Here is a 26,797-nt window from a genome sequence, read left to right on the forward strand (position 1 = left end):
GTTGTACTTATAATGTTACTTAACAAATGAAAAAGACTTATAATGATGTTTGGGTAACTGGCAGATTTGACATTGAAAGGCGCTAATTTCAGGGTTGCCACATGTCGTGCGAAAACACAAAAATCTACTCCAGAACTTCATTACCACATGAAAATAATTTACCAATATAAGTAATATAAGTACCAGATAAGTTTGACCTTGATTATTGTCGTTGCTATTATTATCATTGTTATTATTATTGTGTATGTTTGCTGTTCTATCTGGATTTTTTGGTTGGACTAATAAGATTAAATGAATATAACATCAGAGCATATGGAAGAGATTCATAGGTCAGGAAAGTGATCAACAATTTTGATAACAGTTTAATAAAAACATAAATGAGCATATTTAAGCTATACGGAAGATGCTTGTATCCTCTAGCCATACATTACACGTATTCGTCTACATGAATGCGTAAAAACGTTAATCAAATCACTTAACAATGTCAATATCATTAATTCATGAATTTATCAGATCAAAAGATTAGATTGAATGTACGACCGGAGAATTTCTAGACAGAACGACGGGCTCTGGTTATGTGGAGTTTATTTATGTAGCTGGCAACCCTAACCGCAACCATCCCTTTTTCATGACGTCATTCCACTAGACGCCCCGTCCATCTTCGCTCATTTCTCGAAACACAGAATCCCATCCACTGGATTAAGTCTGGAGAAAGAGAAATCATATCGCTGAAGGTGTAATATTAATGAGAGTATGTCTGTGCAGCTAAATTCAAGATAATTGCAACGATGTGTTTTGGAGACACTGTGGAGGGCAAGGTTGAATTTTGAAAAGGCCGGTTAAACTCTGCGCCTGGACCGACCAATCGGAAGTGAGTATTTTTCGCGCTGATTGGGAAGAGAGTTTCCCGCAAGCATTGATTCGAGTTGAATGGAAGTCGGCGTCTCCAAGATGCGGCAGACAGGTTATATTCCATTAACTTGTAGACCAGATGATTCATACATTTAATCAACAATAAATATTTTATCTCTGTAACCTTTGTATGGTTAAAAGCGTAAGGGGGAATGAATTCGAGTGTTATGGCATCGTGTCTGTAGCTAGCTTGCTAGCATGTCATGCCATAAACCGCTCTATCAGCACTGCAGAAGCTAGCTAGCTTGCCAAATGTAGCTATTTAATTAACGTTAGCTGCTCAGAATGTGATAACGTTACAGATATTGAATGCAGATATCATGTTATCTGTAGTCATTTTGAAACGTAAGTGTAATTCATCAGAATCGATTGTTTTACAGTAATCACTTCTCGGGCATGTTGTCTTCTGGTATATGACTAAACTGGTTAACGTTAGCTCGCTAACATTTCCATTAGATGTAAGATGTTTTCTGTAAGTTGGCCAGCCTAGTATCGTTATTTGGTCAGTCATCATTAACGTTAGTAGTGATGGTGAAGATGTGCAGAATATGAAAATTGAACTGGGTGATTGGTAACCAAGTCTATCAAGCATATAAATAGTTTGATGTTTTAAATTGATTGTTGGTTCTAGTATTCGTGGTAACATAACGTACAGTAGCCAAGTTTGAATATGTGTTGTGTTTCTGCTAATCACTGGTATGCATCGGTTTAAATCAATGTGGTTAATGTCACATTTCACTTCGGTAGTGTTGCAGATTTCATGAACGAGATACAGTGTAACTGGCTGCCTGCCTGCCGTTAAGTTAGCCGTGTGCCTTGATCTCTCAGCGATTTTGTGTTTGGAGAAACGTCAACTTAGCGAGCTACCGTTAAAGCTTTAGTGTGACTGATATTATTTGAGATGGTTGAGGTTTTTTTTTTAGTCATTAAGCTACCGTGGGTGAAGTGAAAGCCAGGCAACCTTTCCATGACTTAGGACGATCATTGTGGAAATCGACGATTATGTTTTGCCACTCCATACCTATTATCCTTAATGACTGCAATGCATATGCTAAATAAGCGCTGCATTGGCAGGGTAGCTTTGCATTGCAAAGATTTGAAAGTTAGCTTGCAAGCCAGCTATGGATACGCACAACGCAGTCATACCTCCTTGGTCAACAATTGAGCGGCCATGCAACACTACAGCCATTTAGAACTAGAGTTATTGTAGGATGGAAACCCAACTTTATAAACGGTTTCAATTTGGTACTAGAATACTCATACTTTAACTGTGCACAGACCGTCAAAACACCCAGCGAAGTTTGCAAGCCTCATTATCGTTCAGTATCTAACGGCTGCTAGCTAGCTAAGTTGCACTTTAGAACGAAGGTAAGTTTAGTAGCCGATATGTAAAATGGGAAGGTGAAAAATAAGTTTTTAGAAACGTGGTAGTTCTATAAAAAAATAAACAATTGTAATCACGAATACACATATTAGCTATATATCTCAAATGTACACCAATCGCTGTATTATTTTTTTCATTTGTGATTTATGCGCTCTCTAACCGAAAATCGCCCAGGACAGCAGCACCGGGCTGGGACCAGCTGGCCACCCACTCACAATAGGAGCGAATGGGTAGCCATCTTTTCGAGGGAGTCATCGCTTTGTTGATTCCTGTATGTCTACAGTGTCTTAAGAATCCCTGGAGAAACTATTGACCTCTCAATTGTCACCCAGCTTGCCACGAATTGTTTAACATTAAGTCAACGGGGGCGGTTTGACGTTTACGACTATGAAGTAATGGCAGCAAAACTCAGTGTGTTTTAACTCGTAATCTTGCTTGCTCAATAAATTCGGTAGTCGCTGCAGGTGCAACTGGCAACTAGTCCCATTTAAATTAGACCCCTTCAGATGTGTTTCCGGACGAATTTGGTTGTTTCAAATGTGTACCATTGCCCTGAATAATATATATATATTTATTATTATTTATTATTATTTTTATAAATATATATTTTCTTTTATGATGTCCTCATACGAGTTATTTTAAATGTGCGGAGTGTTGGTATGTGTGACGTCATTATATTACTTGGTGTTTAATCAGTTAGAATAAGCTTGCAAAAAAAAAAGTTAGAATAAGCTTGATTTACAAATGCCCCTACAATTGCCTAAACATAGAAATCAACAGTCTTATTTTTATGCCACCTCCTGGGGCCTAAGGTAATTTGTGCATGCAGAAGCTTGAAATAGACATAATTCACTGGAACAGCTCAAAAGTATCTTTCTAGAGCTACTAGACAAATTCCAACAACAGTGTTTTCTCCCCTCTCTCTCTGTCTTCATGTAATGATGTACATGTAAAGTTCATAACTCATTAATTTCTCACCCTACCACCTTCCCCTGTGTTTGTGTATGTTTCAGGTTAGAGAAGGAAACGTGCGCGTGAATGGGATGGACAGTAAGGGAGGCTCTCTTCCCCTAATGCCTGAGCCCCGAAGCCCCATCAGCATGAAGCAGCCATCTGATTCGCTGGCTGGTGGACGCAAGGGGAGGGGTGAGGTGGGCACAGACGCCACCCTCATCATGGACAAGGGCTCCACCCAGCTGGCTGCCACGCCCCAAGATGGTGTCCTGCCCAAGATGCAGAATGGCCTCGGCCACAGCCTAGAGAAACTGAAGGACCTCACATCGCGTGTGCTCAACAACGGAGAGCAGCCCAAGCATGGCACACCCACTGCTGCCGCCGCCACGGAATCCCCCGTCAAAGGTGCCGAGCCCGCCCCTCAGAACTCCGCCCCTACCCAGGATATCAAGCTGAAGTTTCCCAAACGGGCACCGGCGGCTGCCAACGGCAACAAGCCCGTGCCCAATAGTAGGTGTGACTCCACCTGCTTCACCGAAGACGGGGAGCATCCCGAGCCCACCGTTACGATGCCAGAGATGATTCTGGGAACCCCAAGTACTAGGAGGAAGAGGAAGGGCCGTCCAGTGAAAAAGAGGCCGCCTCCGAGCGCTCAGAAACCCCTCCCAGTCCGAGTGTCACTCGACAAGGGCGTTTCACAGTCAGCCGACCCAGCTACAACCTCAACCAATCATGTCACAGAATCTAAAACCCTCACCACTAAGTCGATCACTACCTTTGCCTCCATTGACCAATCATGCAACGCTGTGAACTGTATCCCGGTAAAGTTATGGCCTTCTTAATTTCTCATATTTCTGGTTGTCTGATTAAGTCGCATGCTATATAACACATTCTAGAGCCATGTTTATGAATTCAAATAATTTCAAAGGTTATGTTTTGAGGACATTCTTCACACTGTTTGTGCTGTATCTGACTGCCTTGAGCTAGCTAATTCAATTTCTTCACACACACACAGAGGGTAGAGTCTTTCAAAGCTTAAGGTCATAAGAGTGTTGTGTATCCTGCTGATATTGCAGTCTGTCATGATTAACTGCCTGAATGCAGCATTCTTTTAAAAGCGTCTGCTAAATGACTAAATCTATCCATCTAATATTTTTTTGTGTAATTTATCTGCTATTCTTCCCCAAGGGAATGTATTATGAGCGAACACCATTGATGCATCCCCAACACTTAGATCGTTACACCACTCTATTAAGCCAGTGTCCCTATTGAATTTATTCTGTGTGTCTGGTTCTATCAGATGGATAAACCCGTGAGCATGATTGACGTTGATTGACAGTTGCGATCAGGGTGTCTAACCTCCCCTACTTGCCTATCTCTTCTTTCCTCCATCTGTCCCTCTCGCTTGAAGAGAGTTGAGAGAGAGCGGTATTTGAGCAGCCCAGATGGAACGATCCACGAGCAATTTTCTGTGGGGGATGTGGTGTGGACCAAAATGTTGGGGTACCCCTGGTGGCCCTGCATGGTTACCACGGATCCCCAGTTCAACCAACACGTCAAGCAGAATGGTATGTAAGCAGTCAAGCGGCCTCTCTTAGTTACTTTTACTGGAAATAAACCTAAACACAATTTCTGCAGTCATAAGACAAGCTGTTTTAACACTTTGTCATCACACAGATTCTGTTGGTGTGTAAAGCAAGATATGCGCTTGAGTTAGTGTTGTCATAACTTGCAAATGTCATTCAACAGCATAATCATTTTTCTCTCTCTCTCTCTCTCTCTCTCTCTCTCTCTCCTTTTGTGTGTGTGTGTCTACAGCCTTGAACAGTTTCCTGTACCACGTGCAGTACTTCAGTGAGGCTTCAGAGAGAGGCTATGTTTTTGAGAAATGCATGGTGCCGTTCCGTGATGGCCAACAGTACCAGGAGCTCACCCTTGAGCAGCCTCCTCAGCCTGACCGTAAGAAGGTACCAGCCATCAGCAACTCAGTCTTCACCACACCCTCAGTTTAACAAGAGGTTGTAAACGTATACATTAGGAGTCTGTCTATAAGGTAGCGTTTAGCAGGGGCATCAATGTAGCTTGTTACGCATCAGCCCTTCATTCTTCTCCGTACCACAAGTACATATCACACAGTGCCAAAGACTGCCTTAAGGGGCCAAAATAATATAATTTTCAACTAATTCATTGTAAATAACTAAGTAATTAAAGCTGGATATAGATTTGTTGATGTATTTTTATGCCAGTGAGTCATTAATGAACCAGGAAATGATTTCACATGTGTGTTCCCGAGCAGCTAGCCCCATCTGCTGTGCCCCGGAGGCTCCGGCCACAGTGGCTTCTGGGAATCTCCCAGGCCACTGAGGCCATGGGCATGGGCCTGGAGGACCGCATCGCCAAGTTCACCCTGAGCTTCGTGCACGGCGCTCCACCGGGTCCACGCAGCCCCTTTCCCTATACCCAAGTCCAGCAGGCACCAGAGCCAGCCCAGGACTGCCACCACCTCCCCTGCCAGTCAGAGCCAGACCAGGGCGCGCCCTCTGAGAGCAGGGTCCTGATGACCCCAGTGAAAGTTGAAGAGGAGGCCCCCAGTCACGTCACCTGCCGAAGGCCAGCACGAATCGGCTACGTGTTGCCCCTGTGCACCAGCACCCCCACTGAGCGAGCACACACTCAGCAGCAGCAGCAGCAGCAGCTTGAGGCACACACACCACCCTCCTTGGCACTCGCATACAGCAACATGCCCAGCGCCCACTCCAAAGACAGCAACACTTCAGTGCCCAAGAAAGCCCCCGGCAGGAAGGCCCCAAGGGTTACAAAGGTTACCAAGGAGACCAAGGTCACGAAGGGGGCAAAGGTCAGCACAGAGGGCACTGAAGGTCAGGTGACCAGCTCACCTGTGAGGAGGAGGAGAAGAAAGGTGCTAAGCCTCCCTGAAGTGGCCACACACACACCGGCTCAGGTGAGGACACACACACACACACACACACACACACACACACACACACACACACATTTTTGTTCCCACATATTGTAGATAGAATTGAAGACCTACAGAGCATCAATTGTGTCTGTCTCTGTGAATGTGAGTAGGAGACCACCACTGCTGCTTCCAACCTCGAACCTCTGAAAACTGAACCGCCAAAACCTCCACAGAGACGCAAGAGAGTCAAAGCCACTGCGACCACAGACCTGAAAGTACTGGAACAGCCTGCTGCTCAGGTGAAAACACACACACACACACACACACACCAGTGTTAATTTCGTTGACGAAAACTATGACGAAAAATATTCGTTAACGACCTTTTTCCCGTGACTAAGACGAGACTAAGACGTGAAGAAAACGGATCTTTATAAATAAAAACTATGACTAAATCTGTTTTAACTTTCGTTGACGAGACGAAAATGTTGGTGGTTGACTAAGTCACAATTGGTTTTTTTTCTAAACTTGTATGCACATCATTGGTTGAATGTTGCCCGGTCCTGTATCTATCCCTCCTCCACTCCCTGAGATGGCCAGACATGCAAGTGACGCCCTATGGCTTAACGATATGATGGCTGAAGTTCAAGCACTCGGTACTGGAAGACAAATAAGAATAGATATCCGGACAGTCTTAAATTATAACTTGACAGAAAATAAAACACAATGCACCGCAATAACCGGAGAGAAACCGTGTGGCTTCAAAATAGATGGGAAGAACACAACAAGAGGCACCTGAAAGCGCACAAGACAACCCTGCCATTTATGCCAAGGTAAATTAGCTAGTAACTGTCAATGATAATTAGCTAATGTTAACTAGTTATTCGAATATATAAGCCAACGTTAAGTTAACTTCAAAAGGGCAGTCGAGTGTATAGGTTGTGTCAGCTTGGATAACTAGCTAGTCATTTTCGATTGAAACCTCCCGTTTGGCTTGGCAAATGAGTTCCAAAACGTTTAGCTAGCTAACGTTGGCTAACTATGAGGTAGCATAGCTAAGTTATACTAGCTATCGATAACTAGCTAGTAAACACATTGCAGAATGGACTATAGGACAGGCCACGCATGACATTAATCAAGAAAAAATAAATGAATATGTGATTGGTTTACATATCCTTGTCTATTTATGCAATTGTTATTAGCACTACTTTCAACTCTCAAACTATCCGTCTAGCTAAATACTGTATGTTGGTTATCAGATTGCACAGCAATTCATATGGAGGATATGTGGTTGATTTAACTAAGGCCAGGTAGGCATAGTAGTTGTATTGTGTTATCAGATCATTTGAATCTTCAAAATCTAGACTTGATATTCTCTTATATTTTAATGATAATACTGTTAATTAAGTATTGCCTTAAAATTATTATTTACATTGAATTCATTGGAATTCAGCTGTAGGCATAGGAGATCTGTATCTTAGAGACTAATTGCATCCACAGTTTACGTACTGCAAGCTTGACTATTATGCAGTTGTAGACACAACACAAGGGGTCCCCGGGCCTGAGAAGGGATGGAAAGGAGTTTAATGTGACTATAAGATGGACTTAATTTTGAGTTTAATGTGACTAAAACTAGACTAAAATGTAATGAGACTTCGTTGACTAAAACTAGACTAAAATGTTCTGAGTTTTCGTCGACGAAAACTAGACTAAAACTAAGCAGGATAAAAATGACTAAAAGTGACTAAAACTAATATGCATTTTCGTCTAAAGACTAAGACTAAGACTAAATCTAAAATAGCTGCCAAAATTAACACTGACACACACACACACACACACCTGAACATGTGATCACACACACCTATGCTCATTATAGCTGCACAGTTTAGAAAGACGAAATGCAGCCCACGGCCCTGTACAGTTATATCAGGGTTCTCACAGTCATGGAAAAGTCTTGGAATTTTCATTTTCCAAGCCTGATTTTTGGAAAAGTCATGAAATGTGATTTTGTCAACAGCAGCACACCTGAAATCTCACATGATTTATTTGTTCAAGACAAAACGTACCATTGTAGTTTAATGCTACAGGCTTATTCTACGAAGGAAAAAACTAACGCCAGTCAGAAGGCAGTCAGTGAGAACAGAGAGATGTCATTGTTGAGTCTAAATGGTTCTCATGTTTCGATGTCTAAATTTGACCAGACACAATTCGCAGTTCAAAGGCATGTGCTGCAGTCCTGAAATAAACACTTGAACAGCTTAGTTTGGGTTGATGAAAAAACTATGGACTTTTTAGTATCACGTTCATGTCACAGCCCAACATGTGTAATTAGTGTAGGCTTACATCATTGTACAGAACTGCATGGTAGTCTACTCGGTACACAAATTAACTAAAGATTATTTTAAAGAACATAAGACAAAACATCGGTTAATATATTAATATAATGTATATAAACTTCATATGCATTAATGATGATGCAATTACTATTACTACTAGTAAAGTAAAAAATATTCTCTTAAATAAAGGGTCCAGCATCAAGGGCAGAACTGCTCAGGTGCTAAAATAAATCCTAGGGGAAACTCTGTCGTATGTGGGTCTACTGAAATTAATGAATTATTGCACTCTTCCATGGATACATTTAGTTGTGAGAATTTCTGCTGCGTGACAAAGTTCCCACTTAAATTTGACACAGCCTAACTAGCCCTTTTAGAAAAAGAATGGTAATGATGGTTGTTTAATTCTTGAATAAAAATGAGGCCCAACCTGTGGAGTAATGGATGCAATGTTGTGTATGTAGGTTGTGTCCTTGAAGTCATGGAAAAGTTTTGAAACGCTGTGAATGAAAATGGGTGGGATGCCTCTTTTAAGCAAGTCTTTGTTTTGTAATTTCAATTGCTTAAAGAGATGTGTGTGTCTGTCTGTCCTTGTCTGTGTGTGCACATTTGCACGTGAAGGAGCCCCTCCCTGCAGACCTCATCAGCCCCACTCCGGTGAGGAAGAGGCAAACCAAACCCAAGCCCAAACCGCCGCCCAAAGCCAGCACCCCCAAGAAGAGAGGGAGGCCCATCTTCTCTGCAGTTAAACCTTTCCCCCAGGATCCCGATAGCCAAGAGGCGACAGGTAGGACACACTTATGCACATACAAGATCAAGCCAAAACTGCCACTTCTCTGAATCTAGATCTTAACTAGAAAGCATTATGGCAAAGTTACAAAGGTCTGTGGAAGGGTTGTAAGCATTCAACTGTTGTGAGTATGTAGAATCACTTTGTCGTTTTAATTTTAGGATTTGGTGACTAAGCATTGCGACCTCTTATTTAATAGCGGATGCAGCCCAAAAGGTCCCCAAGACTTCAAGGACGAAGAGCCAACCAGCTCCGAGCAAAGCGAAGACGGACCCCAAAGGTAGGACCACCTGTTTAATTTATTAAAAGGAAACTACACTTTATCCTTTCCATGAAATTCTGAACAGATGGGAGAGTGCAGTAGCATAGCTGAATAAACTGCAGATACAACAGTTTTGGCATACTTTTATTGGTGTTTGATATAACTCTGTTCTTGAGGATCTGTAGAATAAAACCCCCTTATCCCTTCCTCCTCAGGAAAGAAGAACTTGAAGCGAGAGCCGGAGGAGAAATGCGGGGGAGGTGAAGAACAGACCAAAAAGCGGATCAAGCTGGACGTTTTCACACCCAAAGTGAAGACTCCAAAGGTGAGGCATGGATGGAGACATTGAGGTGATGACAAGAAAAGAAAGAGCACACAGCATTCCTGTAGAAGTTTGGTTTAGTTTTATTCACCGTCAGATGGCTTATTTAATCCTTTAGCTAAACTTTGATAGATCCCTCAGTGTCATCTGTTCAGCGCCAGTCGTCTAGCAGGTCAAGTTTCCTGTGGTCCAGAGGGTGCTAATTTGTCTCGCACACTCACCCTCTTTGTCTATTTGTCAATCTCTTGATATCCATCCATCCATCCGTCCACAGGGTAAGTCGGCAGAACCCGCCACCACTGTGAGCAGGAGGAAGAAACAGACCACTGACACGGAGCTGAAGGCAGAGAGCAGTGGAACAGAGGTGAAGAAGAGGCGGCGCAAGGGAGCAGAGGAGAACACCGCCATCCCAACGAAAGGGAAGAAAAGATCATCAGGGATGCTCCAAGCTCAGGTCATAGGTAAGAACATGGCCCACACTCCAGAACTTTCTTGAACATTCTATAGAACCTTCTGTGTTGTCCCTCCGGAGAGTGCGTGACTTTCCATCTACCACCTGATTAAACTCATCAGAGGCCTTGGTGGTCTATTTGGGCATTTTAAGCCAACCAAGACCAGGGAGATATCTACAGTGTTATAGAGCAGTGGTTCTCAACCTTTTTTCAGTGATGTACCCCCTGTGAAATATTTTTTCAGCCAAGTACCCCCTAACCAGCGCAAAGCATTTTTGATTGAAAAAAATATGTAATACACAGCGCTATGCCATCATTGTCTGATTTATTAAACTGTCAACACTGAAGATTGAACATTGAACATTGTTGCATTGAACTGAGTGCTTTTGCAATTACATTTTAGTGAGAAACTTGTGCTTGTGCTTTACTGAGAATCTTTGTCAGGCTTGGTGGCAGGGAGGCAACTGCTGTGATCAAGCTCTTCTCCAGGCACAGTCTGTTTCTCTGCTTTGTTTTGATCACACTCATTGCAGAGAAGGAGGCCTCATAAATGTGGAGGCAAAGGGTAGTAGCTGCTCCAAAGCTTTCTCTCCCAGGTCAGGGTGCTCCTGCTTCACACACCCCCAAAACTGTGTGAGTGTGGATGTGGCAAACTTCATCTGGAGGCCATGGTCAGATGACACTTGCAAGAGTGTTTCCTGATTAGTGACAGGTAGCTTGCTTCCGTATGCTTCGGACAAGAGAAATGGGTTTCTCACCCAATCCAGCTGTGTAAATTTCTCCTCCATGTCAGGAAAGTAGGAAATTGAAAACGAAATTTTTTAATTTAGTTGGTCAAATGTCCCACGACGACCAACTTGACTGGAGCTCTGTCCACATCCTCACAAGAGAGAAAATCATCCACCTGAGGAAAGCAGGTGAAATCCCCCTGTGCAGAGGCTCTTCTCCACAGCTCTGCTTTCTTCAGGAAGCCACCCACCTTGTCATACAGGTTTAAAATGCTGGTGTCCTTTCCCTGCAGAGACGTATTCAGTTCGTTCTTTTTGCACATCTTTGCAAGCCTGTCCTGGAACAAGGTGGCATGGGGAGATCTGTGCTCAGTCAGAAAGGTATAGGCTACTTCAGATCGTAATTCCAACAGCCGGTTGAGTATTCTCCCTCGAGAGAGAGCCAACGCACTTCTGTGTGCAGCAGCAGTTGTGTGTGTTCAGCTCCCATGTTTTCGCAAAAAAAATTCCCGCTTATTATACAGTTACTTAACAAAAAGATAGAAGACATTCCTCCAGAATACCTCTATTTAATGATTTTGTTGCCGTTTCGTGATTTCCGCTTCAGGCTAATACAACTTTAAAGGTTCAAGTGTTGCGTAGCAACCCATTACTTGCTGACTTCAAGTTACAATGACTTTCCGTTGCGTTAAATGAGCGGACTACTTGCGGAATGATATTGTAACAAATCTCGTAAGTGTGGAATATTTGTTATGGCTTTTTATTACACACACAACACAAGGTCAAAATGGCACGGGCTTTATGCCCTGGTACACGTTATCACGAACAGACTGTGCTACCGTCACACACCTGTTCGCGTATGAATGAATGTGGTGTATGGTGTATGAATTGTGCTATATAAATAAAATTGCCTTGCCTTGCCTGTATAAACTCCGTCCCAACACAGAACAACGACATGCAATTGAAACAGTAAGGAACATTGTTAATGAACATCGTTGGGCGCATCACATCACATCACATAAAGAAAAGTATGTGCCCGCCGCACGGCATTATGGGGCGACTATGCCGGCACGTAACAATATGAAAGAAGTGAATTACAAGCCCAAAACCCGTTGCCAATGACAGCCGTCATTCACTTTTCGCAGCGGTGAAAATCAAGACATTACAGACCTGCAAACGTTGGGATGGCCCATTCAAATCAACGGAACTGTTTTTAAACATTCTGAAGAGCCGTATATTAACTATTTTTAAAGGATTTTTTAATGGATGCTAATTTAAAATATATATATTTTTTAAATCTCGCGTACCCCCTGGACTGCCTTCACGTACCCCAAGGGGTACGCGTACCCCCGGTTGAGAACCACTGTTATAGAGGATTATGTAAAACCCTGGTAGCAGTATCTTTTCAAGCATCAAAAATAAACAAAAATGTCAGTTTAGGACTGTGAGGGAAATGTTGTTTTGACCTTCCGCTTGTGTTCCAGAGGAGGAAGCTCCAGGCACGCTTAAGGCCCCCAGGAAGAGAAAAGCACCCAGCAGCCAATCAGCTGCTGCCACTCCCAAAAAGAGGAACCTCAAGCCCCACCCTGAACCTGAGGTGAGCCAATCACTAACAGAGCTGAGTTCCATCCGAGTCCCCTGTATTGTTGTACTTTTTTGGCTTTATGTCCCACGAATGTAACCAACGGATATAAATGCGTGTAAAATGTCATGTAGAAGCAGAAATATGAATTTGTGTGTGTGTGTGTTTAGGCCTCTATGTGTGAGGAGAGGCCTGAGTCTCCAAGTGACAGCACAGATGAGACCCAAGCTGCCAAGAAAAGCACTAAGAAGGAGAGTGTGTGTCAGGTGAGACCCGTGTGTGTGGGCGACATACTGCTGTGAATGAGGAAGGTTATTTAGCACACATCGCCTGTGTGTGTCTTATGAGCTGCATCTGAGACGGATATTTTTTGTTTTGTTTGTATGTAGGTGTGTGAGCACACTGGTGAGGAGCTGCTGGTGTGTGAGGGGGTGTGTTGTAGCTCGTTCCATGCGGAGTGTCTGGGACGGCTACACACAGCAGATGAGAAAGTGCTGTGTGTTCCGTGCAGCTCAGGTAAGTCATATATACACACACACACATACATACACACACACACACACACACTAATCTTATTTTAGCTTGTAGATTTTACAGTAGTTTGACTGAAGATTGAAATTAATCCAGTGCATCAATTCTTTAATCTTTGTCTGCCTTTCTCTCTCTCTTTCTTAGGCACACAAGTGTGTTTCTGCTGTAAGCAGTCAGAAGGGGAGGTCCGGCGCTGCAGCGTTCTCCACTGCGGTCGGTTTTACCACGAGGAGTGTCTCCGGCCCAGCCCGCTCACTGTGTTCGAGAACCGAGGGTTCCGTTGCCCACTACACACGTGCCTTTCCTGCCACTACAGCGGCAAGGCCAAAGCCATAGCCACTAAAGGTGACACACTCGCACCAGAGATGGGAATTAATTTCTTCTCAAATCTACCAGCCACGAATATTTTTCACCAGTCACCATTTTGTATCTGCACTTTAGTGTGTAACTAACTTTTCTATACAAAATAAATTCTTAATATTCTATAATAAATAAATAATATAAAAACGTTATTCTCATTTCTATGAATTTTTTGGGGGAATTTAATATTTATTTACTTACTGTCATTCATTTATTTTTATTTTTTTCCCCTCACACCACACACACTTTAAATGCACAGAAACAGAACTTTAACAATCTTTTAACATCAAAATGTCCCATCCCTGATACACACACACACACACACACACACACACACACACACACATACATGTAGTTCTGTTAAGTCAGTCACATTTAGTGCTTCTGTATCTTTACTTTTCTAGTGACTAGTTTTCTAAAAGTTCTGTTTTTCCCTTGTTCCTTCAGGAAAGATGATGCGTTGTCTGCGCTGCCCCGTGTCCTATCACACGGGAGACCAGTGCGTTGCTGCGGGCAGCGAGATGCTGACTCCCACTGCAATGATCTGCAGCGCTCATTTCACACCCAAGAAGGGCCGCAGCCATCACAGCCACGTTAACGTCAGCTGGTGCTTCGTCTGCTCCAAAGGTCAGCAACCTTTCTTCTTCATCTGTCTCCCGGCAACCCTAAAAGCTAGACCTTATTGCCCATTGCCATCATGGACTTAGATTGAACAATCTAGCACATCATTTCATTCGAAGAGACGGGGAAAGTATTTTGTCTTGTGTATATATGCCAGTATGTTTGCCGCCTGGGAATAGAAGCCTAAAATCAACCTGCTGGCCAACTGTCATAGGCATTATTTACACTGGGGTAGTGTAGTCATGTATTGGATGATTCGGGTTGAAACGGGGAACTAATCTCTGGTGAGTAATTGAATGTTAGGTGAAAAGAGTTGTAGATCAGTATATTTATTCAGTAACAATTACCATCGGGTTCACTCACAGCACAAGGATGAAAGTGAAGCATTTTCACAAACATCGCACAAGGGTTTATATACTTAAGATTTATCCAACTCTGACGCCATAAATGTGTCTAATGTCAGCAAGAAAAGCCACGCTCGACCAAAAGTCAGACTTGTGTCATCCCAACTGCGCTTTCTGTAATGCAAGGATGTCAGTTTTACACAGGGTTGAACAAGCACAGTTCGGCCCTTCTTATCACCTCTGACCTCATTCAAACATAGACAAAAGGTTCCTTCTCTTATAATAATCTAAGTTGCACACACACAGAAAAAACAGAAAAGCCATATTCCTGTTTACATAAGCACATGATTCATACAAGGTAATTATTAAAACAAGGCACTTGATTAATACATTAAGTCATTAACAGTGTTTGGAAATTAATTCTATCAGTAATCACAAACAGGAAAGCATTCTTTTAATTACTAATGATTTTAATAGGTATTCTGTAAATTGATACAGGACTTTCCTGTACTCACCGTAGTCTTAGAATGATGGCTGTTTTGAACTTTTATTGAAGATCAGAGCACTTCCTCAGCACATAGTCCGAGGTAATGGATGTTTTGGTCAGCCACAGGAGACTTGCATCTACAGGTTCAGATTTGCGAACGCATGTCCACACGCAGACCAACAAGCACATTGATTGATTGATTGATTGATTGATTGACTCAGTGATTAAGCCCATGAGCTGCTGTGTAACTCGCAGCCTTACACCTGTTACCACCACCTTTGAGCTGTCAGCCCTGCACATAAACCAGAAGAGGCAGTAGAACCACATGCTCTGACTCGGTCAACTCCAGAGCAGGAATGTCACTCCTGATGTCTGTCACACCAGCCCTGTTTTACACATTTCGGTCCTCCTCTCTGTTTGTGTCTGTGTCCTTATTTGTGTGTGTGTGTGTGTGTGTGTGTGTGTGTGGGGGGGGGGGTATAGGCGGCAGTCTGCTTTGCTGCGAGTCGTGCCCGGCAGCATTCCACCCCGACTGCCTCAACATTGCCATGCCCGACGGCAGCTGGTTCTGCAACGACTGCCGCAACGGCAAGCGGCCCAAATACCACGACATCATCTGGGTTAAGCTGGGCATCTACAGGTGAGAAGTGACCCCCTCATCTTTGTCCCACACAGCGGTGTTAATCCCCAAGCTGTGTGTGAGGTGTGGGGATACGTGCATCGTCAAGCTCCCTAGAAGATTTTAATCCGTTCAGGTTTATTTATTTATGTAGAACCCTCCATAATTATCATTGTCTCAAGGGACTTTACAGAGTCCAAGATCTGAACCTCTCTTTTTAACAGGAGGAAATATATTTACTTTCACTGACATTTCCGATGGGTAGCTAGAAAGCTAGCTAACTCGGGAGCGGATCTAGTTCTGGGGCAGAATGAAGATTTAAACGGGTTTCAAACGTGCTGAAGAATAAGACGAGCATGCATGTTGGAGATGACTAAGAGTCCAGTCATGTACTGTCCAAAGTAAACCGTAAGAAGTTCATTCTTCTGGAGACAAAAGACCTCTCTTTAGCCTCATTAAGTTAGTCCGGTGTCCCCAGATAATAACACCAGACTGAGGGGAGGGAATCACACAGGATGTTCCATGACTGACACTGTAGTCACTCAAGCCAAATCCTTGACAAACTGCACATGGCAAAGAGAGATTAAAGAGCACCAGGACCAACTAAGAACTACAGACAGTGCCCACATAGAGGCTTTGTGGGAATCCCTCTTTTTTTCCTTAATAATAAATCAGATTTGACTACTATACTATCTATGAATAATCGCTACAGTGCAGTATTTTTAGGCACGGTATTATTGTGATACAGCAGTGCCAAGTATTGCGATATTCAGTTTGTTATTTGATTGTTGTTATGATTTTAATATTATTTTGGTGCATTCATGTTATGGGACTCTGATAACATTGCTTCTGAAGTCCACGACATGGCACAAGACCTCGTTCTTCTCTTGCGTCATAGTGGAAATTGGACCGGAAGTCAGAGTCGAGAACACATTTACTGTGCCCAGATGGGTGCAGACACTCCCAGTATACAAAACGTAATAAAGGGGAGAAATGAATCGCAGGATCAAATCACAATACTTGCTGTATGGTCAAATGTAAGGAATCATAAGGATGTTATATTGTAACCTAGATATCACGATGGAATCGTTAACGTTGCCTCTGTGGCAATTCCCATCCCTACTTTGTCATGCCTCCCCTAGTAATATACATGTCCGCAGTGAGAGGGGCCCGAGTTTTGAGGTCTGATGTTTCACTCTTTTGACCTGGTGCCGCTCTCTCAGGTGGTGGCCGGCAGAGATCCGCCACCCACGGAACATCCCCACCAACATCCAGCACTTGCGGCACGAGATTGGCGAGTTCCCCGTCTTCTTCTTCGGTTCTAAGGACTACTTCTGGACCCACCAGGGCCGCGTGTTCCCTTACGTGGAGGGTGACCGTGGCAGCAAGTGCCAGCAGACCAACATCGGCAAGGTCTTCAAGAACGGTGAGGTCACAGCTCTGCCACAGGGTGCCATCTGTACACATGATTACAGAGCTGCACTTTGGAAATCATTACATAATAGTGCTCTTACGCCGTACGCCTTCCGCCCGATCTGACTGTGGCTGTTTCTCTGTTCCCCTTTCTTCCCTCCATCTCATCTTTCTATCCCTCCTCCCCCCTCCCTCTCTCCTCTCTCGCTCCCTCTCTCTCTCTCTCTCTCTCTCTCTCTCTCTCTCTCTCTCTCTATAGCCCTTCTGGAGGCTGAGGTCCGCTTCAAGCAGGTGAAACAGGAGCGCGAGACAAAAGAGGCTCAGGAGAAAAACAAGAAGCCACCGCCCTATAAATACATCAAGGTATGACCTTTGACCCTGACCCCCTGACCCTTTCCCCTCTCCATGTAATCACCACATCTCGGCTCCTCTTTTGTCAAGAGTACATCCTGTCCGTGCATATTTATATCCCCAGTCTACAAGCCCATAATTGAATAATGTTAATAATCAGTTCTACCTTTTGTACGTGGGCCATGAGATGTGTTCCCTGAATCAGAGGCATTACGAGGGCGGAGATAAATCACTGACAGGAAAGTGAATGGGGGAACCCATGACGCTGAACATGGCAGATTTGTAGGTGGAAGTCCTGCCTTGTCCTAAAAAGAGCCAATAACATTATTGGAAAAGGCATAACTGACCAAACGCCTCACCTGAATAATAATCGTGCCATGAAATTTGATAGTGCAGTGAGCAAGTCAACACGAAAAAATAAAGTCTCTTTTAGCGGTTAGGGAAAAGATATTTTATGCCGTTCATGTCCGATTTAAATTCGGATTCAAGTGATGTTGTTTTAACATCTGTTCATCCATCCTATGTGGAGTTACGGATCTCTCCCCATTCATTTAGATATTAGCCTGATTCTGTTTGACCGGTATAGCTGCCCAGGGGCGTTGGGAAGAGTGGGTAGATTTGCTTATAAGGACTTTGACTGCACTGGGTAGAGTTTTCTTGAGAAGCGTGACCCTCAGGTGCTTCACAAAGCTGCTGGAGTCAGCTGATGACTTCCAGCTCAGCTCATAAGCCTGCAAAGCTTGCCCACCCACTGGGCACATTGTGTTATTTAATAATCTTATCATTATTAGTTTGGATATTTATTTTTAGGTAAAGCCTTTGGCTCTTGCTGACAACTCCAGCTCTAGCCTGGTTATACAATTCAAAATAAAATTAACAAAATTGAACTAAATGACTCATTTCCTTAAGTAAAAACTAGGGGCCTGATTCTGAAGCAGATTGTTAAGCTATGAGCTCTGTAATTGACAAGGGGGGGTAAACCTCTTACTATGTAATACTATGATGCTACTAAGTAAGGGATAATGTATAGTCCGGCGGTCATTATCGAAAAATAAATCCTGACGGGACGAACAGGACCCCGACACGCGGCGGACTTGCTGGGGTGGCCCATTCACATCAACGGAACTTTTTGCAACATTCTGAGGAGCCGTACAATGATATAATTTAGCCGTCACCTTTGTTCTTTAAGGGAATGGTAGCTAGAGTGTTCCAACTTTCTTCCTCTTGTGAACACTCTCTAAACCTGCCACACCCCTCCACTCAGATCAATAAGCCGTGCGGGCGGGTGCAGATCTACACGGCGGACGTGTCGGAGATCCCCAAGTGCAACTGCAAGCCCACGGACGAGCGTCCATGCAGCTTCGAGTCGGAGTGCCTGAACCGCATGTTGCTCTACGAGTGCCACCCGCAGGTGTGCCCGGCTGCGGAGCGCTGCCAAAACCAGGACTTCACCAAGCGGCAGTACCCCGACACCAAGATCATCCGCGCCGCCGGCAAGGGCTGGGGCCTGCTCACCCTGCGTGACATCAAGAAGGTCTGTGTGTCTTACATGGTGTGGAGTACAGTTGGGGCCTCTTCAAGGAAGTGTCTGGGTCTTGTGTGTGTGTGTGTGTTTGTGTGTGTGTGTGTGTTTGTTTGTGAGGGTGAGATTCAGAGTTGGGTGCTTGTCTTGTTCAAGGAAGTTGTGATTATGTATTGGACTGGGTATCAGGTTCTTGTGAAGTAGATGAGAGGTTCTTTTTTTAAAGGCCAGGGTAAACACAGTGTGGGGGGGGGGAGCATGATGGTTTTTTCCTGTTCTCAGTTTGAGTGTCTTTGAAGTGGCCGCCATCTGAACTTGTGTGTGTCTTTGCAGGGGCAGTTTGTGAACGAGTACATTGGCGAGCTAATCGATGAGGAGGAATGCCGCACCCGCATCAGATACGCCCAGGAGAATGACATATCTGACTTCTACATGCTCACCATTGATAAGGTAAACGCCCACAGACCACTAGCTTCTGCCAACATGAGGGAATGGTGTTTAGTCCGCTGGTGTTGCAGCGAAGTTTACGATCACCTGTAAAGACTTGTTTTAGTAAACATTCAGTTTAGAATCGCATTTTATTACAAATCACATACATATCCAGGACAGTGATTTTTATCAGGAAATACCAGATAACCCCCCACTAGGACCCAGTGTGGCCCCATAGAGACCAAAGGGTTCTCTGTCTATCCTAGCAGCTCCCTCATGAAAGCTCCAGTCTGTGCAGTGACTGGAATTGCCAGAAGAGGGCGCCAGAGGAACAGTATTGCATTGGGAGTGCCACTGTGCAAACTTCTTTGGCACTACAGTAGACAATACAACAGTCTATTAGCACAGCCGTGTTAAAGTGGCATTATGCAGTAATTGTACTTTAGGGTTAGGATAAACAGTTGTACCTTAAAATAACAGCTTTAAAAAAATTGGGGCACTACAATGACTTTTAATATGGAGAATTGCCTCCGTGCCATTGCCATACCAGGGTCCGTAGGCAAATTACTAGGTTATGTAGGTTTGCCTGAAGCCGCCCGGTTTTTACTGTCTGCCGAACTAGTAGTACCGTCTTGCTTTGTCTTGTGTTGCGCTTGCTTGATGTTTGACTGTGTTAGGACAGTTGTTGACTAACTAGTTTGTCATAATGTCAAAGTCAGCACATTTCAAAAGATTTTGTTAGTTTTAGCCGCTAGCATATCGTTAGCGATTAGCAATTGATCCGTTATGCTACTTTAAGTCATGTGCTGTAGTTTTGCTATAGTTCTGGGTAGGGTTCTGCACCCTACAACAACATTAGACCTACCACACCAGTCTGGCTGGGAACAGTACTACTGCTGTGGGGAGAACAGACTGAACACAAAGCCATGTTAAATTGTTTATATTTTTTAAGCTGCAACTGGGAGTACATTCTCTGTCACTGTCTTTGTGTGATGATGCATACCTGAAAAACAGTGTGCGTGGTGATATTAATTATGAAAATGTTTTCCTTAGGACCGGATAATAGATGCCGGACCCAAAGGCAACTATTCGCGCTTCATGAACCACAGCTGCCAGCCCAATTGCGAGACCCAGAAGTGGACGGTCAATGGAGACACACGTGTCGGTCTCTTTGCCATCTGCGAAATCCCAGCTGGTAAGTAAGAGAGAGAGACGGGAGACTTACATTTACATTTACATTTGGTCATTTAGCAGACGCTTTTATCCAAAGCAACGTACAAGGGAGAGAACAATCAAGGTTCGAGCAATAGAGACCTAGTGTAACAATAAATCCTATTTTACATAAGAAATAGAAAAAAAGTGCAGGAATGTAACTGCTGTAAGTGCAAGTTAAATACTAGTAGAAGTGCAAGTTAGGAAGGGAGGTGCTCTCTGAAGAGTTGGGTCTTCAAGAGCTTCTTAAAGGTAGAGGGAGATGCCCCTGCTCTGGTAGTGCTAGGCATCTCGTTCCACCTACGTGGAACTACGAATGAGAATAGTCTAGATTGCCGTACTTGCCCAGACGACGGCAGTGCTCAACGACGCTCAAACGACTTGAATAAAAGATAACACTGGGTTGAAATGGCAGTGCAGTTTGTCTTGGAGGCCTGATGAGATATATATCCATCGGGGTCACTGGATTTCACGTCTGTCGTTTGTTAGATCATAATTTAGCTCCCTTACGGCTCTGCTGTCCCAAAAAAAACACATGTTACAAAGCAAATGTTACCTTGCTAATGTCACATACAGAAGACTACAAAGCTTGAATTCTCAAGCAAAGAAAGGTAAACGTTTACACACCTAACTTGCATATGCAGATATGTTTGGCTTAAATAAGTGTGTGGCTGATACTGACTATCTGTAACATTGTTTACCATTGGCGGCCTTCCACAGGCACAGAGCTGACCTTCAACTATAATCTCGATTGCCTTGGCAACGAAAAGACAGTGTGTCGCTGTGGAGCACCGAATTGCAGCGGTTTCCTTGGAGACCGGCCCAAGGTAACGTAACGCAACGCAATGCATAATTCATTTCAGTTTTGATTACTGACCTACAGTGTTGATTTTTGTTACAAATTTGCTTGGGTGGTCTGCTTTACGTAAAAATTAAACCAGTGGAAGTGTCCTGCTAGTGCTGATCATATGTATTTATCTGGTGGGGGTCCGTGTAGAATGGCCAGGCGTCGGAGCCCAAACCCAAGTCAACGAAGAAGAAGGCCAAACGGCGGAAGAGTCGGAGCGAGGGGAAGAAGCAGTCGGAGGACGAGTGCTTCCGCTGCGGAGACGGAGGAGAACTCGTGCTGTGCGACCGCAAGGGCTGCACCAAGGCCTACCACTTGTCCTGCCTGGACCGCACCAAGAGGCCCTTTGGTCAGTCTCTCAACACACACACACACACACACACACACAAACATTTTTTCATCGCCTTTGGTGCTGCCAAGTTGTTAATTTACATCCCCTGTCCAGCACACACTGGCAGGGTTAATCAAATACATTAATTTGAGATCATGCATGCAAGCAACACCATAGACACAGATGGGATGTCTTGGTGTCCTTAGAGTCTACTGGAGTCAACACTTATCTGGTGTTTATCGTATGTGTGCCGTGACATTTTGCCGGTGTGGTTGTCTAGTGTTTATTGTGTGTGTGTGTGTCACTGTCTTTAACTCTGACATCTTGCTGTTATGCAGGTCGTTGGGACTGCCCATGGCACCACTGTGATGTGTGCGGTAAGAACTCGGAGGCCTTCTGCCAGCTGTGTCCCAACTCCTTCTGCAAGGCCCACCAGGAGGGGGCGCTGCAGCCCTGCCCCACCACAGGAAAACTCTGCTGCCAGGAGCACGAGGAGTCGGAGCCACTGGCCCCATCTGAGCCCCAGCAGGGCCATGCTGCCTCCTCTGAACTGCCCATAACCCCTTTTCCTACCCTGGCCCCAGCCGAACCTCTGCTCCAGAAACCCTCAAAAGCAGGTGCCAAGAGAGCGCCCAGATCAGCACCCAAGAAGGCCCTCAAAAAGAATAACTCTGAAAAGTCAGTAGAGGTTTAAAGAGACAGTGGACTGCAGATATTGACCCCTCTCCCCCACTCAGCCTAACATTCCCATTCCCTGACTTAAAAGTCCACTTTCAGACAGATTGTTTTGTTATATTTTGTGATTTTTTTATGTACATTTCTTTTAAAGTGTAAATTAATATCAAAGCAATCTTCCCACTTCATCAGTAACCTTACGTACAATAGTCATGTCGGTTGGTTATATAGCCAAGAAAATTTATATTAGAGACTTAAGACTTAGTTGTACTGCAGTTATTTGAAATAAAGACATGTATCGTGTAACAGTAGTGTGTCTTTATTTATCTAATGGGTGTTTGAGCCCTTAATGTTTGTCCACACGCCTTCCTTTTCCTTTTCAGGCTAACGTTACTGCATAGCGAACTATTCATTTCAGCGGTAGATTAGACATGCAAATGTGAAATCACACCGTGACAAATATTTTGCGTGAATCATTAAGAATCGTTCATGAATAGTTTTAAATAATTCTTCCCAGATATCGTTTTCACTATCAAGTAGGGTGTGCTATAAATAAGCACAAGTTAAAGAAAAAGGCATTGGTATCTAATAGAATGCAGTTAATGGGCAATTACGTTTCGTAGTTGCACAAAGATAAACACATTGGACATGGCTATCCTTGAGCATGGTTTCCCAACGGGACCCCAACTAGGTGAAGTCAAAAGTGAAAATTAATGACAGTCTGAAACAAAGACTTTTTTCATTTTGAAAAAATCCCATATTCTTCTATAAACCAGGCTGGGGTAATCTAGCTATGATAAGCAGGGGGAGTAAAACTATAGTGCCCTCCACAATTATTGGCACCCTTAGTGAATATGAGCAAAACAGGCTATGAAAAAAATAAATGTCTTTGCTGTTTATCTTAGACTTTCACTCAAAATATTCACAAAAATCTTACCTTTTCATTGAAGTAAAATTATTTAAAGAAAAAAGAAAATGTTGACATTAAATAAATATTATTCTCCAAAACGTGTGCCACAATTATTGATTCAGCTCATCCCACAGATTCTCTATGGGGTTTAGGTCGGGGGACTGTGATGGCCATGGCAAAACTTTTATTTTGCAGTCGGTGAACCATTTTTGTGTTGATTTTGAGGTGTGCTTCGGATCATTGTCCTGCTGGAAGGTCCAACAACGGCCCATTTTAAGCTTCCTGGAGGGGGCTGTTAGGTTTTCATTTAATATCTGCTGGTATTTGATGGAGTCCATGATGCCATGTATCCTAACAAGATGTCCAGGACCTTTGGAAGAAAACAACCCCACAACATCAAAGATCCGCCACCATACTTCACAGTGGGTATGAGGTGATTTTCTGTATGGCTATCTTTCTCTCTACGCCAAACCCACCTTTGATGTTTGTTGCCAAAAAGCTTTATTTTGGTCTCATCTGACCATAACTTGGTCACATTGAAAGTCTGACTTACATTTGGCAAACTATGCGCTTTAGTTTGTTGTTGATTGATAGCAGAGGCTTTTTTCTGGCAACCCTCCAAAACAACTTGTGGTGATGTAGGTGGCGTCTGATGGTAGTTTTGGAGACTTTCTGACCCCAAGACTCAACTAACCTCTGCAATTCTCCAGCTGTGGATCCTTGGAGATTCTTTTGCCAGTCGAACCATCCTCCTCACGGTGCGTGGGGTCAATGTACACACGTCCTCTTCCAGGCTGATTCTTTACATCTCCTTTCTCTTTAAACTTCTTAATTATTTCCATGATAGTGGAAATGGGTATTTTCAACTGTGTAGAGATTTTCTTATGTCCATTTCTTGATTTGTGAAGCTCAACAACTTTTTCGTTGCGCATCTTCACTGTGTTCTTGGGTCTTTCCCATAGTGATGAATGACTAAGGGAATTTGGCCTGTGTCACCTCATATTTATAGCCCAGTGAAACAGGAAGTCATAGTTGACCGCTTAAAAATGTAAAACATGACTGGAAATATACTTCAGTTAGATTTTAATTATAAGATTTTCTAGGGGTGCCAATAATTGTGGCACACATGTTTTGTGGAATAATATTTATTTAATGTCAACATTTATTTTTTTCTTTCAATAAAGATTTTTGTGAATATTTTGAGTGAAAGACAAAGAGGATAAACAGCAAAGACATATTCTTTCATAGCCTGTTTTGCTCATATTCATTAAGGGTGCCAATAATTGTGGAGGGCATTTGGTGAACTTCAGAGTCCACACAATGTAACATTTTCCTCTGCCTTGGATATTTAGAAAAAGCCTATCTTATCCACGCCTCGCAAAAATTCAAGGCAATCAGCCATCATGACACCAAGAACAAACGTTTTTATTTGTTGGTTTGCCTGTCACAATACAGTTTGTTTCCAGATTGCTAAGACACATAACAACATACATCAGTACAACCATCTAACTTCCAGATCTAAATCGTTTGCTCTTAGGTGACACACACAAGCCATCAAAAACACACTCTTCATGAATCCCTTACACATTACAGGGGTAATATTAGGGGTATTTTCTCCCGAAATTGGTATGTTCAGGGAAATCTACATTATTTTGGCATACAAATACAGGAACTCTGTACTATAAAAAAACAGTACTATTATTGTCACACTGCCGATAAGGAGTGCACACATTTTCTAATGTTTTGTCTTTAACATATAAATACATGCTGATTGGCAGATCTAAAAGATACAAAATGCAGCAATTATACAGTGGAAGAAAATGACAACATAGTTTAAATAAATAAATAAATGGAATTACTCATCGTCATTCTCAACACTGTAACTACTCTCTGGATCACAAGATTGACTCCTCTCTGGACAGATTCAGAAAAACAAGATGTTTGTCCTTGCCAAATACCGTGGGAAATACCCTGGTGGGCATAATGTACGGCGAGAACAAATCCTCAAGTGCACTGAGAAATGGAGCCTGGTATAGGTGAGCTGGGGGCAACAGGTGGGACGAGCCAGGCTATGGAAAATAAGGAACAAGTGTGGAAGAAAGATTTGTGACCCTGGGATGGTCACTGAACCAGACGTGAACCAAATCAGTCTGATCACAACATTATCCCAAATGATCCGAACCTATAAGAGACTAGCTAGCAACAGATGACTAATCCAGGGATTTTAGCGAATTAGTAGCACCCCCACATTTATTTATTTAGTAAACCATGCATTTCAGTTGGACGGCTAACATAGCTACATTGTAACACTAACAATCTTTTCTCCCCTCACTGTCACTCTGCATTGCTTTTTGGCAGACGTTGCTCTGTTCACCCATTTAGCTGGTAAAGACGCAATAGGATTTTGTGACTCGCATTCGCAACATATGAAATTAAATATTAATGCGGTATATACAAAAAAATGTGTCCATGCCTGTGCATACAAAAACGTTTGGCACGGACAGGGTTGAGCGCGCCGTCGATGCATACCTGAAGTACCGTGCATATACTAGCACATTTTGTACAATCATTCCGTGCATATTCTAGCACATATTGTTTTGATCTTGATTGATGATGTCCAAATTGCCATCTCATGAATCCAGTCGTGCTCCTCTACGCTGATTGGTGCTTCCCGATTGCTGCGCAATGTTCCTCTTCTGGCACTTCATGCACCTCCCCTGCGGTTCGGGACCACGCCCCTGGGCGGACTCGAACCTTAGTTTCCTGGGTGGGAGACGAACGCGCTAACCACTGTACCATTATGCCAAACCAATCAAATAAGATTCATCAGTTATTTAACTCTGACACATAATCCATTAATTGCGTCACAATCAGATCACTGCTAGCTGGACATATGCTACCACTATCAGGTTAGGGTACAGCCCAACCATGGCATTGTTTTGCATTGTAGGCTATTAATTTAGTCCATCCCTTGCCGATTATTCATAATTGTGGACTTGATATTTAGGCGTCAAACATGGACATAAACGTGGCGAAGTATGCACATTTCATACGTCTTTATAGTCTACTTGACTGCAAATGTTGCAGAAAGTAGTCTATCAGCGTTTGGAGCAAAGGCTAATTTGATGACAGAGCCTACTGTTTCACGCAGGTAGAGAAACGCATCTGCTCCTCAGTCTATTGATCTTTGTCCCTGTTCTTTTATGAATTTGTATGGATTTGTGTGACCCAATCACAGGTTGCGGCTCCTATAGCGGAAGCCAGACTTGAGACGTGAAAATAACAGTTGCTACAATGCACATGTGAAATATACTTAATGAAATATTTAATGTCATTATATATCAATTTTGCTTGTAAGCTTCTTGCTTTTAAAGTAGTCTTACGTTGATGGCCTCTTTTAAAAACTAGCCAATCACCGTTGAGTGTTAAAAAATGCCATGTGGATGTGTAGAGAAATGTTTGGCTTCCATGAAGAAACATACAACAAATTGCAAGAGGGCGGGCGA

At 43.3% G+C, this 26,797-nt stretch overlaps 1 protein-coding gene across 3 annotated transcripts; it reads left to right on the forward strand.

Moving 5' to 3' along the window:
* The first annotated feature begins 656 nt into the window (after positions 1-656).
* Positions 657-23,047, forward strand: nsd2 (nuclear receptor binding SET domain protein 2). Of its 3 annotated transcripts, none has more exons than XM_031580301.2 (24): positions 657-871; positions 3,310-4,071; positions 4,662-4,818; positions 5,069-5,217; positions 5,547-6,212; positions 6,344-6,472; positions 9,125-9,290; positions 9,493-9,573; positions 9,771-9,880; positions 10,152-10,338; positions 12,542-12,654; positions 12,810-12,905; positions 13,029-13,155; positions 13,315-13,515; positions 13,978-14,157; positions 15,466-15,622; positions 16,825-17,027; positions 17,274-17,377; positions 18,630-18,899; positions 19,221-19,337; positions 20,370-20,511; positions 21,249-21,355; positions 21,526-21,724; positions 22,045-23,047. In XM_031580301.2, the coding sequence occupies exons 2-24, from the start codon at positions 3,340-3,342 to the stop codon at positions 22,398-22,400; spliced, it is 4,749 nt and encodes a 1,582-aa protein (XP_031436161.1). In that variant the 5' UTR covers positions 657-871; positions 3,310-3,339; the 3' UTR covers positions 22,401-23,047. The 3 variants fall into 3 exon arrangements, with proteins under 3 accessions (XP_031436161.1, XP_031436160.1, XP_031436162.1); XM_031580300.2 differs by lacking the exon at positions 657-871 and adding an exon at positions 879-964; XM_031580302.2 differs by lacking the exon at positions 657-871 and adding an exon at positions 1,154-1,257.
* Positions 23,048-26,797: the final 3,750 nt, after the last annotated feature.

Source organism: Clupea harengus, chromosome 14 (genome assembly GCF_900700415.2).
Source record: "Clupea harengus chromosome 14, Ch_v2.0.2, whole genome shotgun sequence".
In the NCBI taxonomy this organism is placed as follows: Eukaryota; Metazoa; Chordata; class Actinopteri; order Clupeiformes; family Clupeidae; genus Clupea; species Clupea harengus.

What these genes read in the sequence shown, in the direction of transcription:
- nsd2 (XM_031580301.2), top strand. Translation starts at nt 3,340, where the DNA reads ATGGACAGTAAGGGAGGCTCTCTTCCCCTAATGCCTGAGCCCCGAAGC. An exon ending in CAAAGCCATAGCCACTAAAG is followed by an intron (nt 13,516 to 13,977) that starts GTGACACACTCG and finishes TTGTTCCTTCAG; the next exon opens with GAAAGATGATGCGTTGTCTG. An exon ending in CATCTGCGAAATCCCAGCTG is followed by an intron (nt 20,512 to 21,248) that starts GTAAGTAAGAGA and finishes GGCCTTCCACAG; the next exon opens with GCACAGAGCTGACCTTCAAC.